The sequence below is a fragment of the Oncorhynchus keta genome, chromosome 22 (genome assembly GCF_023373465.1).
Source record: "Oncorhynchus keta strain PuntledgeMale-10-30-2019 chromosome 22, Oket_V2, whole genome shotgun sequence".
Lineage (NCBI taxonomy): Eukaryota > Metazoa > Chordata > Actinopteri > Salmoniformes > Salmonidae > Oncorhynchus > Oncorhynchus keta.
Genome location: NC_068442.1, coordinates 16,132,574 through 16,149,483, shown reverse-complemented (window position 1 = coordinate 16,149,483; position 16,910 = coordinate 16,132,574). Strand labels below are relative to the sequence as shown.

Here is a 16,910-nt window from a genome sequence, read left to right as displayed (position 1 = left end):
ATGTTCATTTCTCTACCATAAGCCACCTCCATGTCATTTTAGAGAATTTGGCAGTATGTCCAACTGGCCTCACAACCGCAGACCACATGTAACCAACCACGTCAGCCCAGGACCTCCACATTTGTCTACTTCACCTGCAGGATCATCTGAGACCAGCCACCCGGACTGCTGATGAAACCGAGGAGTATTTCTGTCTGTAATAAAACCCTCTTGTGGGGAAAAACAAATTTTGAGTGGCTGGGCCTAGCTCCCCAGTGGGTGGGCCTTGCTCTGAACTGGGTGGACCTATGCCATCCCAGGCCCACCCATGGCTGCGCCCCTGCCCAGTCATGTGAAATCCATAGATTAGGGCCTAATTAATTTATTTCAATTGACTGGTTTCCTTACATGATGAACTATAACTCAGTAAAATTGTTGAAATTGTTGCGTTTATATTTTTGTTCCGTAGTTTTCCTGCAGGATTCTGTTATTTTTTATCACTTAATGGATTTAGTAAGGCACCGGGCTTTGATCTGTATTTCATTTGAAAAAGACAACTACATATCCCTATATTATAGCGCTTAATTTTTTTAATGAATAGTAATGTAATAGTAATGTAATAATGTCACATCTTGAGGTTAGGCCTTGTTCAGATGCTTTGCACTCACTTTATCAGTCCCTATGTAAAAACCATTGACAGTAGGACTACTGGTCCAATTCATAACATACCTGCAATGAAAATGTAACCAAATAAAGCGCTTAAGAGATAAACGGGCAAGTGTGAAAGCGTATAGAGATTCTCTGCCTTATTTGGTCATGGACCATGTGTAGAGGGAGGGGCCACTCCATAATCGTCATCATCGTGCACCCACAGGAAGAACTTCATAAAGTACTGTCACAAACTAGCGCCTGTAAAAGCAGAGAAATCAATTAAATAAAGAAACACATATGCAGTGAGAAGAGTCTCATTTATCGTCAGAGTATATCGGCCAGAGAAGGAAGTCATGAGTGTAAACGGGAAGGAAAAGGTAAGAGATCGCCAGTAGCAGAGTTGAGTCCTATTGCTCTGTGGGTTTCTTAGCTAGGTAACGTTAGCTTCCCACTAGCTGCGTTCACGTACTGTTCCACAAATGTGTTGGTCGGGAATGTCTGAGTTTCCTATTTCCGATTTATTTGAATGCAGCATATCTAGAGGGCTGAAAGGGTTGTCAAAATATGTTCGTTACTCAGAAAATACGGCCGGTATGTACTTCTAAAAAAAAAAAAGTATAAATAAACATTTACAAGCAACCGAAAAATGCACATTGTCGATACCTAACGCACATATACTGGGGCAACGTTAGCTTACTGTTTAGTCTGATTCAGCAGGCTGTAATACACCATTGATTTGTAATACAGATTGAAACTACACAATATCGTGTAAATATTCCTTACAAGTCAGAATGTTGAATAAAATGACATTTCAACTTACTCTACCTGTTGGCTGTGCGGCTTGTCCTTCAGCTGCTCGATATTTGAGAGGAAATATCCACAGGAAAGTATGGTTAACCCTGACATGTCAACTTCACTACCGGTGCAATAAAATGTAGGGTAAATAATACTTTCCTATGGATATTTGGTCTCGGCCATCTGAAGGACAAACACCATGGACAACCTGTAGAGTAAGTTGAAATGTCATTTTATTCAACATTCTGGTTTGTAAGAAAAATGTACACGGTGTTGCAGTCATTAGTTTATCATATGTACAAATTAATTGTGTATTACAGCCTAATGAATCTGACTGTTAGCTATTTAGGTTCATCCACAGATTGAAGATTTAACCACATGCTACTACGACAATACCTATATGCATTTGGTCTTATTCTGGCAATTTGACATTTTATCAGTATTTTTACTTACCATTATGAACAAGAGCTGGGCCATGCACCACTAGTTAGTACAGTTACTCTACATTTGCATCTAACCATGTACAGTACCAGTCAAAAGTTTGCAACCACCTACTCATTCAAGGGTTTTTCTTTACTTTTTACATTGTAAAATAGTAGTGAAGGCATCAAAACTATGGAATCATGTAGTAACCAAAAAATATTTTGATTAAACAAATCAAAATAGATTTTATATTTGAGATTATTCAAAGTAGCCACCCTTTGCCTTGATGACAGCTTTGCACACTCTTGACATTCTCTCAAACAGCTTCACCTGAAATGCTTTTCCAATAGTCTTGGAGTTCTGACAAATGCTGAGCACCTGGCAGTCCAACTCATCCCAAACCATCTTAATTGGATTGAGGTCGGGGGATTGTGGAAGCCAGGTCATCTGATGCTGCACTCCACCACTCCCCTTCTTCAAAATCAAATCAAATTTGATTTGTCACATACACATGGTTAGCAGATGTTAATGCGGGTGTAGCGAAATGCTTGTGCTTCTAGTTCCGACAATGCAGTAATAACCAACGAGTAATCTATCCTAACAATTCCACAACTACTACCAAGTGTAAAGGGATAAAGAATATGTACATAAAGATATATGAATGAGTGATGGTACCGAACCGCATAGGCAAGATGGAGTAGATGGTATAGAGTACAGTATATACATATGAGATGAGTAATGTAGGGTATATAAACATAAAGTGGCATAGTTTAAAGTGGCTAGTGATACATGTATTACATAAAGATGGCAAGATGCAGTAGATGCAGCAGTTTAAATGAGTACAGTATATACATATGAGATGAGTAATGTAGGGTATGTAAACATTATATTAAGTGGCATTGTTTAAAGTGGCTAGTGATAAATTTTTACATCAATTTCCATCAAATCCAATTATTAAAGTGGCTGGAGTTGAGTCAGTATGTTGGCAGCAGCCACTCAATGTTAGTGGTGGCTATTGAACAGTCTGATGGCCTTGAGATGGAAGCTGTTTTTCAGTCTCTCGGTCCCTGCTTTGATGATGCACCTGTACTGACCTCGCCTTCTGGATGATAGCGGGGCGAACAGGCAGTGACGCGGGTTGTTGTTGTCCTTGATGATCTTTATGGCCTTCCTGTGACATCGGGTGGTGTAGGTGTCCCGGGTGGTGTAGTTTCATCATACTGCCTGATGGTTTTTGCAACTGCACTTGAAGAAACTTTCAAAGTACTTAATGTTGGATTTCTGAATTGACTGACCTTCATGTCTTAAAGTAATGATGGACTGTCATTTGTCTTTGCTTATTCGAGACATATCGACTTGGCATTTTACCAAATAGGGATATCGTCTGTATACCCCCCTACCTTGCCACAACACAACTGATTGGCTCAAACGCATTAAGAAGGAAATAAATAACAAAAATGAACTTTTAACAAGGCTCACTTGTTAATTGAAATGCATTCCAGATGACTACCTCATGAAGCTGGTTGAGAGAATGCCAAGCTGTGGGTACTTTGAAGAATCTCAAATATAAAATATATTTTGATTTAACACTTTTTTTTGGTTACTACATGATTCCATGTGTGTTATTTCATATTTTTGATGTCTTCACTATTATTCTACAATGTAGAAAATGGTACAAATAAATAAAAACCCTGGAATTAGTAGGTGTGTCCAAATGTTTGACTGGTACTGTATGTAAACGTGTGGTTGAGAGTAGCATGCTGGATGGCAGTGGGTGAAGGGAGTTACCACAGGCGTTTCAGAAATTGAAAGAAATAAAGGACCACCTGAAGGGAGGCACTCTTTATTGAGGCAAAGTGCCTCCAGATGACACGAGATGGGAAGAAGGTAGATAGCTTTTCAGGGCTACAACTGGTACCGTATATTCCATATGACCATAATATTGTGGAGAGAAGTTGGATGATAATAATATAATAATAATATGATGATCACGACAGTATTGTGCCCACTATCTGTACATCTTTGATCCAGGACCCTGGTGCCCTGAAGGAAGAGGGGAATACCCTGTTCAATGCAGGGGACATGCAGGGAGCTCTGTGCTTTTACACCAAGGCTCTCAAATTGAGCCACAGCCAGGCGGAGAGTGCTGTCCTGCACCGCAACCGCTCCGCCTGCTACCTCAAGCTAGAGGACTACACCAAGGCTGAGGCTGATGCCTCCAAAGGTGGGAGAGTGCAGAACAAACCTGTTGATGTTGTCATTCACCAATGAAAAAATAATATATACTACATTTGACAAAGTAGTGTTTCTCTCTCTCTCTCTCTCCAGCTCTTGATGCTGACCCTGGTGATGTGAAAGCCAGGTTCCGGCGGGCACAGGCCCTGCAGAAGCTGGGTCGTCTGAACGAAGCGTTTCTGGACGCTCAGAGGTGTGCACAGATGGAGCCCACAAACAACACATTCAAGGAGATGCTCAGACTGCTGGGAGCACAGAGCCAGAAAAAGGTGACGAGCCAGCAGAGACTATGTAGTTCTGATGAAGTCTCTACAATGTACCCAGGAGGTCCAAGGCCATAATGAGGATTTATTTTCTCTCCCTTGTAGTCAGTTCAGATGTCCTCCACAGATGCTCGCGTTCAGCAGATGTTCTCTCTCCTCCTGGACCCCTCAGCACAGCCCTTGGACAGACAGAAGGTAAAACAATCACACCATACACACATAAACACTGACTACACAAAAGCGCACTCTGGCATGTTTTCAGCTTTGATGAACCTTACACCTTGTGATCTATTTCTCAATGGCAGGCTGCTCAGAACCTGGTGGTGCTGTCTCGTGAGGAGGCGGGAGCCGAGCAGATCTTCCGTAACGACGGGGTGAAGCTGATCCAAAGTCTGCTGGGCTCCAATCAGGAGGAGGTGGTCCTGTCTGCTCTCAGGACCCTGGTTGGCCTGTGTACTGGCCATCAGTCCAGAGTAAGTATTGGTCATATCTGTGTTTCTCCATATGAAACACTAGACATGATTTAAATAAAGAATCTAGCGACATTGCATTCAACCATGACCATATTCTCCAGACCATGGCCATAGTGAACGAGCTGGGCATGGAGCAGCTGTGTGGGGTGATGGGCTCTGGGGCGTCTGCTGTGTCCCTGGCTGCCTGTCACCTGCTGCAGGTGATGTTCGAGGCCCTGACAGAGGGCATGAACAGGGAGATCAGAGGGAAGGACGAGGCCATACTGCCTGGTGAGATGACATGTCTTCCGGTTACAGGTTGTGGCTTCTCGATAACACGGAGATAGAAAAGAAAGGTGACTGACTTAAATATACTTGTGTGTGTGTGCCGTACAGAGCCGTCTCGCGAGCTGCGCTCCATGCTGCGCCACCTGGTGGAGATGATGCCAGTGAGCAGTGTGTCCGGGCCGGGCCGAGACAGCGCCATCAACCTCCTGGTCAAACAGGTGCCCCGCAAGTCCCAGAGGAACCCAGACAACTCTCTCACACTGTGGGTCATAGACCAGGGTAAGAGACAGACTAACTTCCTCACACTGTATGGTAGAGACCAGGGTATGGTAGAAACAGAGCATGTTGTATTTTCCTCTTTGGTGGATGCAGCCATTCTGTCATGCAGATGAGGCTCACACAGTATTGTATAGTATTTTGAATCCGATGTACATGTAAATAAGTCGAGGTATTATATCAACCATATCTCTGTTCTCTCCTGTGCAGGGCTAAAGAAGATCCTAGAGGTAGCAGGAACGGTCCCTGAGATGTCTGAGGGACCTCCTCTCACAGACAACTCCCACATGAGCTGCTCTGTGCTCCTCAGCAAACTCTATGATGACCTGAAGAGTGATGCCGAGAGGGAGAACTTCAATAAACTCTGCGAGGAATATGTCCAGTGAGTGTTTGGTCCTGTCTTGATTTTCTAGTCTGTGTTGATTGTGATTGTGTCTCCCACCAGGTTGCATCGTCATGTCTTGTAGGTTATTGAATTGTGAACATCTTTTTATTTTCATTGTCGGTACAAATCCAAACAATCTGCGTGTGTGTGTGTGTGTGTGTGTGAGAGAACTACTCTGATACCTTTACTGCTATTGTTCTGTGCAGGCATCACTTTGGCCGCCCCGGCCTGGAGAGTAAGCTGCGCGCCATTCAGACTGTGTCTGTGCTTCTGCAAGGACCCAGCGACGTGGGCAACAGGACCCTGGAGATGTCGGGTATGATGGATGCGGTCATCTCTCTGTGTGCCTCGGAGGTTGTGTGTCACCAGCAGGTGGCGGTGGAGGCTCTGATCCACGCTGCAGGCAAGGCCAAGAGGGCCTCGTTCATCACAGCCAATGGCGTGGCACTGCTCAAGGACCTCTACAAGAAGAGTGAGAACGACCAGATACGTGTTCGAGCGCTAGTGGTGAGGGTTCAGCCAATAGCTATAGAACAATACTATACAATTGTTATATTGTCTATGGTTCAGCTAAACTCCCAACACACTAGGCCAATTGTCCCATTGGAATAACAAAAAAACATTGAAATAACTAGTGACAACTGAAAAAGTATGTGTGTTTTACAGGGTTTGTGTAAGCTGGGCTCAGCTGGGGGGACAGATTTCAGCATGAAGCAGTTTGCTGAGGGATCCACACTGAAACTGGCCAAACAGTGCAGGAAGTATGTGACCTGTGTTTTTTTTTCAAAGTGTGTAACTTAAAATGTAGCTTGTTATTATAGAACCAGTCAGATGATGTACCTCTTCCTGTCCCAGGTGGCTGTGTAACGAGTCTCTCCCCCCAACGTCTCGGCGGTGGGCCATTGAGGGCCTGGCCTACCTCACCTTCGACGCTGACGTAAAGGAGGACCTAGTTGAGGACAGGAATGCCCTGCAGGCAATGTTTCAGCTAGCTAAGGTAAGCTTACCCCCCCAATATCAAAGTAAAATCAGCCAATATGATTGTTACATCGTGACTTTTTATATCATGAGGCTATATGTTCCTCCCAGCCTCCCTTAGAGATGTAATGGTAACTAGTCATTTCATTTGATGTGATGTGATGTCTGATGGCGGTGTATTGTGTCCCTACAGTCAGAGGATAAGACTGTACTGTTTGCAGTGGGCTCTACTCTGGTGAACTGTACTAACAGCTATGATGTGGACAAGCCTGACCCTCAGATGGTGGAGCTGGCCAAGTATGCTAAACAGCATGTACCAGAGGAACACCCCAAGGTACTGCACTGTGTGTGTCAGGGCCGTGTTACCCAAAGGTACTTCTAGACATCCAAACCTCACTAATCACTGGGTCTCGACTAGAGGTGTAATGGTACACGTATTAGTACCAAACCGGTCAGTACTGGGACCTCGGTTCAGTTCTCATTGTGAACCCGAATGAATACATTACAACAAATAAAAACACTAGGCCATGTCTCTTGAGTAAATCTGAGCTGGAAAACATTTTAAGGATATTAAAACAGAGCCAATGTGAAAAAATGAAATCTTAATTGCCGCATTTCAAACTGTCCTTTTGTGAGGTGCACCCGGGAGCTATTTCTCCGGTGGGGTCGATAAACCAGAAATGGAGGATCCTCCATCATCGTTTAAATCTCCAGTTTGTTCAAATTTTGGCTTCCCAGTAGATTACAACAACGATGGACAGAGAGTTGTGGATATAACGTGAACGGTCCTCCAACTGGTAATTACTAGTGGGAAAGTCGTTTATCATCCTGAGCACCCACTTCTTCCATATGGTGACCTCTGATGTCACTAACTAAGGAAATTGTCCTATAACAGCATTTTCGGCAGTTAAATGTTACAAAATATTATTTAGAAAAAACAATCTAATGTGGTTTTTGAATTCAAATTTTGTTTAAACATAATAGCTGTACTTTTTAGTTCATGGTTGACGTCGCATTAGAGTTCAAATCACATGAATGACTCCAACTGGTATTTACGACTTCACAACTGGTAAATTCCCACCTCCCACATGGTTACAAACGCAGCAGCAGTGTAAACTTTAAAGGCCCAACATAACAATCCTGTCACAACAGACCATGCCAGGAACATTATGAATGGCATTTTATTTTCCTCCTGTACTGAAACTGAATCGACCAGTGATATGTACCGAAGCGTGGGTTTGGTGAACCGTTACACCCCAAGTCTCGACACGGAATATTCCTCTAATTAGGTTATTTTTATCAGCTCTTGTCCCAGATTTTATTTTATTACTTAAACCTTTTAAACCAATAAGTCCCATTGAGGTCAAAGACATCCTTTATTAAGAGAGAACTGGCCAATAGAGTAACTGACCAAGATAGCGAAGAGATTGCCCCACTGACTGTCTGTTTCAGGACGCTCACTCGTTTGTGGAGAAGAGGTTGATGAAGCTGCTGGAGGCAGGTGTGGTGTCTGCTCTGGTGTGCATGGGGAAACAGGAGAGTCCCGCCCTTACTGAGACCTGCAGGGAGTGCATCGCCAGGTTTGTCTGTCTTATCTTCCCTGGCTCTAGCCTAATAATACTCTTTCCTCCCCATTAACAATGCAGTCTTTTCCCCCTGTGTGTATCTTTCTCTGCAGGGTGTTCTTGGCTCTGGTGGAGAGGCAGGAGGACAGGGGCACAGTGGTGGCACAGGGTGGAGGAAAGGTGAGACCATCCTCACGTCAGTTATGTCTAAACACACCACCTTTCTTACTTGATTTAATTGACCAGTAAAATGCATTTAATGATGCTGTCTTGCCAGGCCCTTCTCCCTCTGGTGTCTGAGAGTACTGACGTCGGGAAGACCAAGGCAGCACAGGCCCTTGCCAAGATCACCATCACATCCAACCCAGAGATAGCCTTCCCTGGGGAGAGAGTGAGATAAACGCCCTATCCTGCTCCACTGATGAGAAATAAATATGTTTGTGTGAAGATCTAGTAATAAGATATTGCTGAGCCTGTTCAGATTTCAATCCATGGTGGTGCTCTCATGTAAACTCCCTGATTCCTTTCTCGTGTGTGTGTGTAGATCTATGAGGTGGTGCGTCCCCTGGTCAGTCTGCTCACCCTAGACTGCACCCTGCTGCAGAACTTTGAGTCTCTCATGGCCCTCACCAACCTGGCTGGTATCAGCGAGCGGCTCAGACAGAAGATCATCAAGGAGAAAGCTGTACCCAAGGTAGAGGGTTACATGTTTGAGGAGCACGAGCTGGTCCGCGCTGCAGCCACAGAGTGCATGTGTAACCTGGTCCTGAGCACTGAGGTGCAGCAGCTCTACGTGGCCACGGGGAATGACCGTCTGAAGCTGCTGGTGCTCTACAGTGGAGAGGAAGATGAGAGGCTGAGGAAAGCTGCAGCTGGAACCCTGGCCATGCTGACTGCAGAGCAGCCTGAGCTGTGTGCCCGCATCCCTGGAACGGTGATGCATCCTCCCTCGAGATATATATATACACACACACACACATAGGTTCAATTGAATATACTGTACCAGACAACTTTCCTTTACTATTTCTGTCCAGAGTTTGACATTACTTCCCTCACTCTGATTCCAGACCAGTCACTGGCTAGAGATCCTTCAGGCCCTGTTGCTTAGTGACAGCTTGGAGCTGCGTCACCGTGGAGTGGTGGTCATGCTGAATCTAATGCAGGCGGAGAAGAGCCTGGCCGAGACGCTGATGGAGAGCGAGGCGCTGGAGATCCTCTCCGTCCTGGCTAAATCCACAGAGCAGAGCTCCATCTCCAGAGCAGCACAGCACTGCCTGGATAAAGCCATTGAGTACGGCATCATCAAGAAGCCAGAGGAAGGGGGAGAAGGAAATGAGCCCTGAGGACAGTATGGAAGTGTGTGTGTGTGTGTGATGCTACAGGAGAAAAGACCTAAGATGATTGTTCCACTGCTGTTCTGTGTGAGGTGTGTTTAGTAGAATAGGAGGCAAGCGGTTTTGGTGTTTGAGGGCAGTAGGCTTTGCTGGTTTCAGTTTGAGGGCTGATATGCTTGGAGTTGGTGAATGTTCATAATGAATCTTGAAGGAAAAAACCTGCACTCACCTAAATATTATGTTTTAATCAAAAGAATTAGCAGCCTTTTCCTTCAAGTATATATATGCCTTTTCAAACTGCCACCCAATGACCTTTTGTCTCTACAAACATTTGAGCACACCAATCTCTTTCAATCAAAACAGATCTCCCAGTCCTGGGCTAAAGAGGACACATACATGCTTCAACTGATGTGCCACCTTCCACTCATGGATGATTCTGTTTGATGCTAGAGGCACAATGCATAGCCAACAAGAGTAACACAACTTAAACAACCAAATATAGTACTTCATGCATTCATCACAAGTCATTCCTTTATCTTGCTGTACTTGTCTATTGACTTTTATATTCCAATACATGTATTTCCTTAATGTTTGCAACACAATATGTATGTTATGATTTACTTGCACCTCATATGGATCATTGTTTTTATTTGCTTTTTCTTTTTCCACTACATTTCCAATGTCTTGGTTGTTTTTAAACAACCAGCATGACCCAGTTAGAAGGCTGGCGGACAAAAACTGTTGCTATGTAAAGTCAGTGATTATTCATGAACTAATCCATTGTATCAAATGTTTTCATCACTAAAGACTGCATCGAGACCACTGAGGTACGAGACTTGTTTGCCCATTGTTTAAGGTCATCTACTCATGTTCACATATGCCGATTCACGGACCTATATCCGGGTTTATTTTTTATTTTATTTAACCGGGTAGGCCAGTTGAAAACAAGTTCTCGTATACAACTGCGACCTGGCCAAGATGAAGCAAAGCAGTGCGACAAAAGAGTTACACATGGGATAAACAAATGTACAGTTAATAACATAATAGAAAGATCTATGTACAGTGTGTGTGCAACTGTAGTAAGATTAGGGAGGTGTGGCAAAATAATTACAATTTAGCATTAAACCTGGAGTGATAGATGTGCAGATGATGTGCAAGTAGAGATTCTAGGGTGCAAAAATAAGTAACAACTTGGGGAATGAGGTAGTTGGGTGGGCTATTTACAGGTGCAGTGTTCGGTAAACTGCTCTGACAGCTGATGCTTAAATTTAGTGAGGGAGATGTAAGTCTCCAGCTTCATTGATATTTGCAATTCGTTCCAGTCATTGGCATGAATTGGACCAGCATTGGACCAACATCACATGCGCACAGACCTCGTGATGTTATCCAAAAACATGGCAGATATTGGATGAATATAAAATATCTTTGGTTGCGAGTGATGGAATAAAATCTCCCTCAGCAATTTTATGGGGGAATAATTCAATGGATGCTTTGTGCACAAAGGTGATGACTAAAGTGTCTTGGTTTTCAAATCTGACTTCTCTATGTGGCCGTCAATGAAAATTGTATTTCTGGGCCGGGCGTTAGTTAAACCGAAGTACTGAAGCAAATGTGTAGGAGCAGTCGAAATCGTGCTTCTAGACCCGAACCCTGGCCCCTTTGTCTAGACCAGAGAAAGAGGCCCAACAGCGGAAAATGTGTCTCCCTCCAGCAGGTGGCGTTTTTTTCATTGTTTAGAATGGAGTTCAATGAGTGTCGAATTTCGTCAACCAAAAATGATTATTTGGTACGTGAGGTTTAGTTGATCGAATATACATTTCGTAATGCTTAAGTTATGAGTAAGTAAGACATGTGACATCCCGAAAACGTTTAGAGTTCTCCAGATGGCTTTGCATATTCATGGTACGACGCTAGTAGCATAGCATGTTTAACAAATGTGCTAATGTTTAACAAATTGGAAACAAGTATATAGAAATAATATACAAAAGACATTTAAGCCATTACATGAATACAATAACAAAAAAAGCTGCAACGCTGTTTCTGGGTGGTCATTACTATATATATATTTAAACTTCATATAGTGGTAGGCATGATAATATTTATGAATACTTGTTAATAAGTAGGTGTGTGTGTGGCAACATCAAAACTTTTTTTCCCCAACAGAAATAAAACCATTCTAATAAGGCATGACATAAGGTATAGTATACAACATCCTGTTGAAACAAGGCTCTTATAGCTCTATTGTTGAAGGGACTAAAAGAAAAACAAAACTTTCCTATTGCTGGGTCAACAGGGTTAATTGTAGGTATGTGCTGAGGGTTATGTCACATTCCTGAATAATAAAGTAACACCTGAGGGAATGGCATCTAAAACAATTGCTAAATATTTAGGTTTTACAGGGTCCAGAGCATCAGATACACGGGCTACATATAGAGGGGCGCTGTTTCGCTCGCTCGGATGCTTTCTCTGATGAAGGCAAGATGCAACCATTTCAATTATTTTACCGGGTTACAGTTTATGTAACAGGGCATCAGTCAGTCGAAATAAATTCATTAGGCCCTAATCTATTGATTTCACATGACTGGGAATACAGATCTCAAATCAAATTTGATTTGTCACATGCGCCAAATACAAAACACGCTGACCTTACAGTGAAATGCTTACTTACAAGCCCTTAATCAACAATGCAGTTAAGAAAAATAAGTCTTAAGTACAAAAAAAGAATTGAAGAGCAGCAGTAAAATAAGTTGCGATGCTATATACAGGGGTTACCGGTACAGAGTCAATGTGCGGGTAAAACATTGGCTAATAGGATTGATGGTAAAGGCAGATTACCGCTCGCTCACATATCTGCCCGGGACAGTTGAAAACGGGATTCATCCATGAAGAGCACACTTCTCCAAAGTGCCAGTGGCCATCAAAGGTAAGCATTTGCCCACTGAAGTCGTTTAACAGCGAACTGCAGTCAGGTCAAGACCCTGGTGAGGATGATGAGCAAGCAGATGAGCTTCCCTAAGACGGTTTCTCACAGTTTGCACAGAAATTATTCGGTTGTGCAAACCCACAATTATCAGCTTTCCGGGTGGCTGGTCTCAAGACAGTCCCACAGGTGAAGTAGCTGGATGTGGAGGTCCTGGGCTGCTGTGGTCACACGTGGTCTGCAGTTGTGAGGCCGGTTGGAAGTATTGCCAAATTATCTAAAATGATGTTGAGGCAGATTACGGTAGAGACATTATCATTAAATTATCTAGCAACAGCTTGAGTGGACATTCCTGCAGTCAGTATGCCAAATGTATGATCCCTCAACTTGTGACAAAACTGCACAAGTGGCCTTTTATTCTCTCCAGTACAAGGTGCACCTGTGTAATAATCATTCTGTTTAAATCAGCTTCTTGATATGCCACACCTGCCAGGTGGAAGAATTATCTTGACAAATGAGAAATGCTCACTTACAGGGATGTAAACACATTTGTGCCCACAATTTGAGAGAAATACACTTTGTGCCTATGGAACATTTATAGGGTCTTATTTCGGCTCATGAATCATGGGACAAACATTTTGCAGGTTGTGTTTATATTTTTGTTCAGTGTAGAACATATATTATTTATGTTGTCTACCTGGACTGCTGTATGCTGTTTTGGTGGTGACAGCACATGTGAAGATCAAGAGGTGATCAGCAACGAGGTGTTCATCCACCAGGGTCACTCATTCATGTGAGGTCAGTAAGATCAGCTGTGGGTCGCGCCACACTGCGGCAGTCACAAGTAAGAGCCCTTCACATCAGCGTCCTCAAACTGCTAATTTAGAAATATAACATTATATTCTAATGTAATTTTCTGGTACGGGTGATCGCTACACTTGCGGCTGGGGTAAGCTTAAAAAATATTAATGATTAGAAAATGTCACCTGTTCTTGGTGGCTTCAAGTAGGTCTAAGCATTGCATAAAGTCATTATGAATTCCAAAGTGCAATACATATCCAGGAATGGAAAGACATGGCCTTTCCTCATAACCACGGCTACAAGCTCTGCTTGTATCACTGTTTCAGCTGAATATGGCCAGCTGGGACAGGGGACTATGAGCAGCTCAGACGAGTCAAGATGAGTAGAGTTCTTCAAGAACCAGAGGCTGCGTGTGGTGGATGTAGTGTTTGGGCCATGGAACACTTTTGTTTCTGTTATCAAAGAGGACCCCTCTCCATCCTGACACATATCCTTTATAACTAAGGACTACATGGAATGGAAAAACTGTCTGTAAGAGTTGAGCACTAAGGACAGTGCATATTTTGATCGACTAGATCAGGGCTTTTTACAACCCTGTTACTGGAGCGACCGTCCTGCAGCTTTTCAGTCCAACCCTAATCTATCGCACTGGATTCTAATGATTAGCTGGTTGATAAACTGAATCACGTTAGTTACAGTATAACTAGGGTTGGAGTGAACATACAAGAGGGTAGCTCTCCAGGAACAGGGTTGGAGAGCCCTGGACTAGATATTCATGGTTATTTAAAATATTCATTGTTATTTTGATGACCAATTTACCCCTTTTACCAAAGAGCACCTTCTATCTACCAAAATGTACTATCGTGTACCTTAGTAGCACTTCCCTTCCTCCTCTCTCTACTATTCATGGTTATTTGTTCAGATAAATTAAAAATTTTAAAATGACAAAATCAGTGACTAAGACTTGATTACTTTTATTCTAGATATTTAGATTGAAAAAACACAGTTAGAGGGCTCTTATCGCATATACATTATGTAAAAATACATTATCAAACATAATAGAAAATATTAATCTACAAAGAATTTAAGGCAAAATCAAAAAATATATATTATTACAATGGAGAAAAAAAAAAGATCTTCTGAGTATTAATAGGACAGAGAATCCAAGGCATCCATATCCTGGCATCTTATTTGTCGACTTCACAGAACAATCTTAAAAGAACTAGAGAACAACACAGAGCATTAGAGGGAGGCTCATAGGTGCAATGAAGAAATTATGAAGAGTATTCTAATCAGATTTGTACTGACCTGACAAAATCTGGTGACCTTGAGATGACGTGTTGGAACTCTGACAGATTCACAGTTCCATCTTTGTCTATATCAGACTCTTCAAGAATCTGCAATATTGTAAATAAGTATTTGTTTTAGCCTTGGAGACTGCAAACGGAGACCTGAAAGGTAGACTCAGTGAGAGGACCATAGATCATACTCAGCAATGCAATTTCCTGCGTTGAGACAGTATTCAAATTTGCCACAGCTTCCCAGTTTATGGTCTCCCCTGAGGCAGTGCCACATTGGAAAGAACCAGGCAATAGTGGCCTTAATCTGTTAACTCACATTGCTGATGAGCTGCCTCATCTCTTCAGTGGTAAGCCTTGTGTCATCCGTCTCACCAGTCAGACAGTTCACCAGCTTCTCCAGGTCCCCACCATCCAGAGTGCCATCATCATCAAAGTCTGAACAGACAAAACAATACCAATACAACATTTTCACCAGCCCCCCAAACTGCCAGACAACAATGAATACACTACATACATATACAGGCCTAAGAAAGTCTCAATTGTATTACCAAAAATGCGGAATGCGTAGTGGGACTTGATTTCCAGTGTAGCTGAATCACTGAAGGCACTCAAGAGATCAAGGAAGTCCTCAAAGGTGAGACTTCCATCTTTCATATCAGATGTTGAGAATACGTGACAGATCCTTTTTCTGAAAGGGTTGGACTAAAGGGTGGGGACAGAACATAAACATTAAGTCCAATGCTGACATTTTTCTCTGTCAAATCACTTCTGGGCAAACAATAAGTACCCTACTGTTTTAAATTCAAATGGCCAAAAATATTTTCTTAGCAAAGAGAAATCTCTCAAACAAGAATTTTGCTAGGACTGTCAGGGTGGTCTGAGTGGAGAGGGTAAAACTACTAACTAATTTACTGCTTGGTGAGGTCACCATGGAAAGGCCAACACTCCATCCCACCAAAACAGGCTGACATTTCAGGTAGTCTTTTCAAACAACTTACACTAAAAAGGCATTATCACTATCACAATATTATCCCAACCTCAGTATGGAAATATATATAAAACACAGGAAAACCACATTGTTCCTTGAGAAGGGCCAGTGCAGTCAAAAGTAAATCAAACATTTGTTAAGATGTTTTTTTTACTAAAAATAATTTGCTCGCTGTATTAGTAATTTAGTATAATTTTAATTGCAATCTTGTCACCTTGAGTTCTGGCAGTGAAAGGACTTTCTCCATGGGCACTCGCGGGGTGGGGATGTTTCTGTCCTCTTTGGAGAGGAGTTCACTGAATCTCTTGTGTGCCCTAAAAAAAACATGCATCACAACCTCCACTCTGCCTGTATGGATGTTGATTGCTCAACAAGTCTCTTTCGCAATAGATTTACAATGACAAACCTTTCCAACCTCGTTCAAACAGTTACAGTAAATTAATCTTGCCTGTCAAACTTCCTTGTAAATTAGACTTTAGTACTTTGCGTAAGTAAGGATTAAAGTTGACAAGGAAGTTTGTCACTGGCAAGATGGAGCCTATATATTTACTATATGATCAAAAAGGATATTGACAACAATAGCATCTGCGAATTGAAATAATGGGGAAAAACGCTAGTTACTTACAGAATAATTTCTTGCTTTGTAAGAAACGTCAGCTCCTGGAGGGGAAGAGTTGGTGCATTATTTGCAAATACACCACACATTCCAAATTGATATAATTATGCCTCAACTTCTTGCTTTTATCAGTGTCGTGTCACTTGCAATGCGCTCAAGAAGTTGTCCTACCAACAACGTCATCAAAAACTGACAATACACTTGAGAATTAATTTAAGACAATTAATTCAAGCCGAACAGCGACTCTTTATGAGGGCATAAACGATATAACTAAATAGCTGGCTAAAAACAACTTGGTTAGTTTTTAGATATCGCGTTAACTAACTAACTAAGTAAGCTATTTGTTAACCTAACCACGTTACCAGAAAGTACAATGACCAACAACTTGTGGTGTAACGTTACATTGGCTAGATAGCTGTCTTATTTCACCTGATATTCTGAGAGCAGATCCTTCCTTAATTGACTTGCTGTTGTTCCCATGTTTTTGTTTTTTTCTTCTGTTTGTTATTAGCTAGCCAACTTCAGAGAAAGAACACTTTCTGCTTCGATAACTTTCCGAAGCAGCTGGCCACTTCCCTTTTCTGAATCGACGAAATATACCATAGTAACAAGATTTACATATTCCACGCAAACACACCGCCAGATGGCGATCACGTGCCT

At 42.4% G+C, this 16,910-nt stretch overlaps 2 protein-coding genes across 2 annotated transcripts; one reads left to right on the top strand and one right to left on the bottom strand.

Moving 5' to 3' along the window:
- The first annotated feature begins 832 nt into the window (after positions 1–832).
- LOC118401131 (protein unc-45 homolog A-like) lies at positions 833–10,443 on the top strand. The gene is made up of 17 exons (XM_035798395.2): positions 833–1,007; positions 3,880–4,072; positions 4,177–4,352; positions 4,452–4,541; positions 4,652–4,819; positions 4,921–5,089; positions 5,195–5,365; positions 5,573–5,744; positions 5,954–6,254; positions 6,414–6,508; positions 6,603–6,744; positions 6,919–7,059; positions 8,178–8,305; positions 8,404–8,470; positions 8,568–8,681; positions 8,835–9,224; positions 9,358–10,443. The coding sequence occupies exons 1-17, from the start codon at positions 984–986 to the stop codon at positions 9,631–9,633; spliced, it is 2,817 nt and encodes a 938-aa protein (XP_035654288.1). The 5' UTR covers positions 833–983; the 3' UTR covers positions 9,634–10,443.
- Positions 10,444–14,303: 3,860 nt separating this feature from the next.
- Positions 14,304–16,871, bottom strand: LOC118401129 (calcium and integrin-binding protein 1-like). Its single transcript, XM_035798394.2, has 7 exons — positions 16,680–16,871; positions 16,260–16,294; positions 15,849–15,948; positions 15,195–15,348; positions 14,963–15,081; positions 14,654–14,742; positions 14,304–14,567 (listed from the first exon to the last, which is right to left on the bottom strand). Exons 1-7 carry the CDS (start codon positions 16,728–16,730, stop codon positions 14,546–14,548), a joined length of 570 nt encoding a protein of 189 aa, XP_035654287.1. The 5' UTR covers positions 16,731–16,871; the 3' UTR covers positions 14,304–14,545.
- Positions 16,872–16,910: the final 39 nt, after the last annotated feature.

Bases quoted from the DNA above. Each gene is read 5' to 3' on its own strand.
- LOC118401131 (XM_035798395.2), top strand. From the start codon at position 984: ATGAGTGTAAACGGGAAGGAAAAG. The intron at 1,008-3,879 runs GTAAGAGATCGC...TCTTTGATCCAG, and splicing joins GTGTAAACGGGAAGGAAAAG to GACCCTGGTGCCCTGAAGGA. The intron at 9,225-9,357 runs GTGATGCATCCT...CTCTGATTCCAG, and splicing joins GTGCCCGCATCCCTGGAACG to ACCAGTCACTGGCTAGAGAT.
- LOC118401129 (XM_035798394.2), bottom strand. From the start codon at position 16,730: ATGGGAACAACAGCAAGTCAATTAAGGAAGGATCTGCTCTCAGAATAT. The intron at 15,349-15,848 runs GTGACAAGATTG...CCCACCCTTTAG, and splicing joins TTTCACTGCCAGAACTCAAG to TCCAACCCTTTCAGAAAAAG. The intron at 14,568-14,653 runs GTCAGTACAAAT...GTTGTTCTCTAG, and splicing joins AGGTCACCAGATTTTGTCAG to TTCTTTTAAGATTGTTCTGT.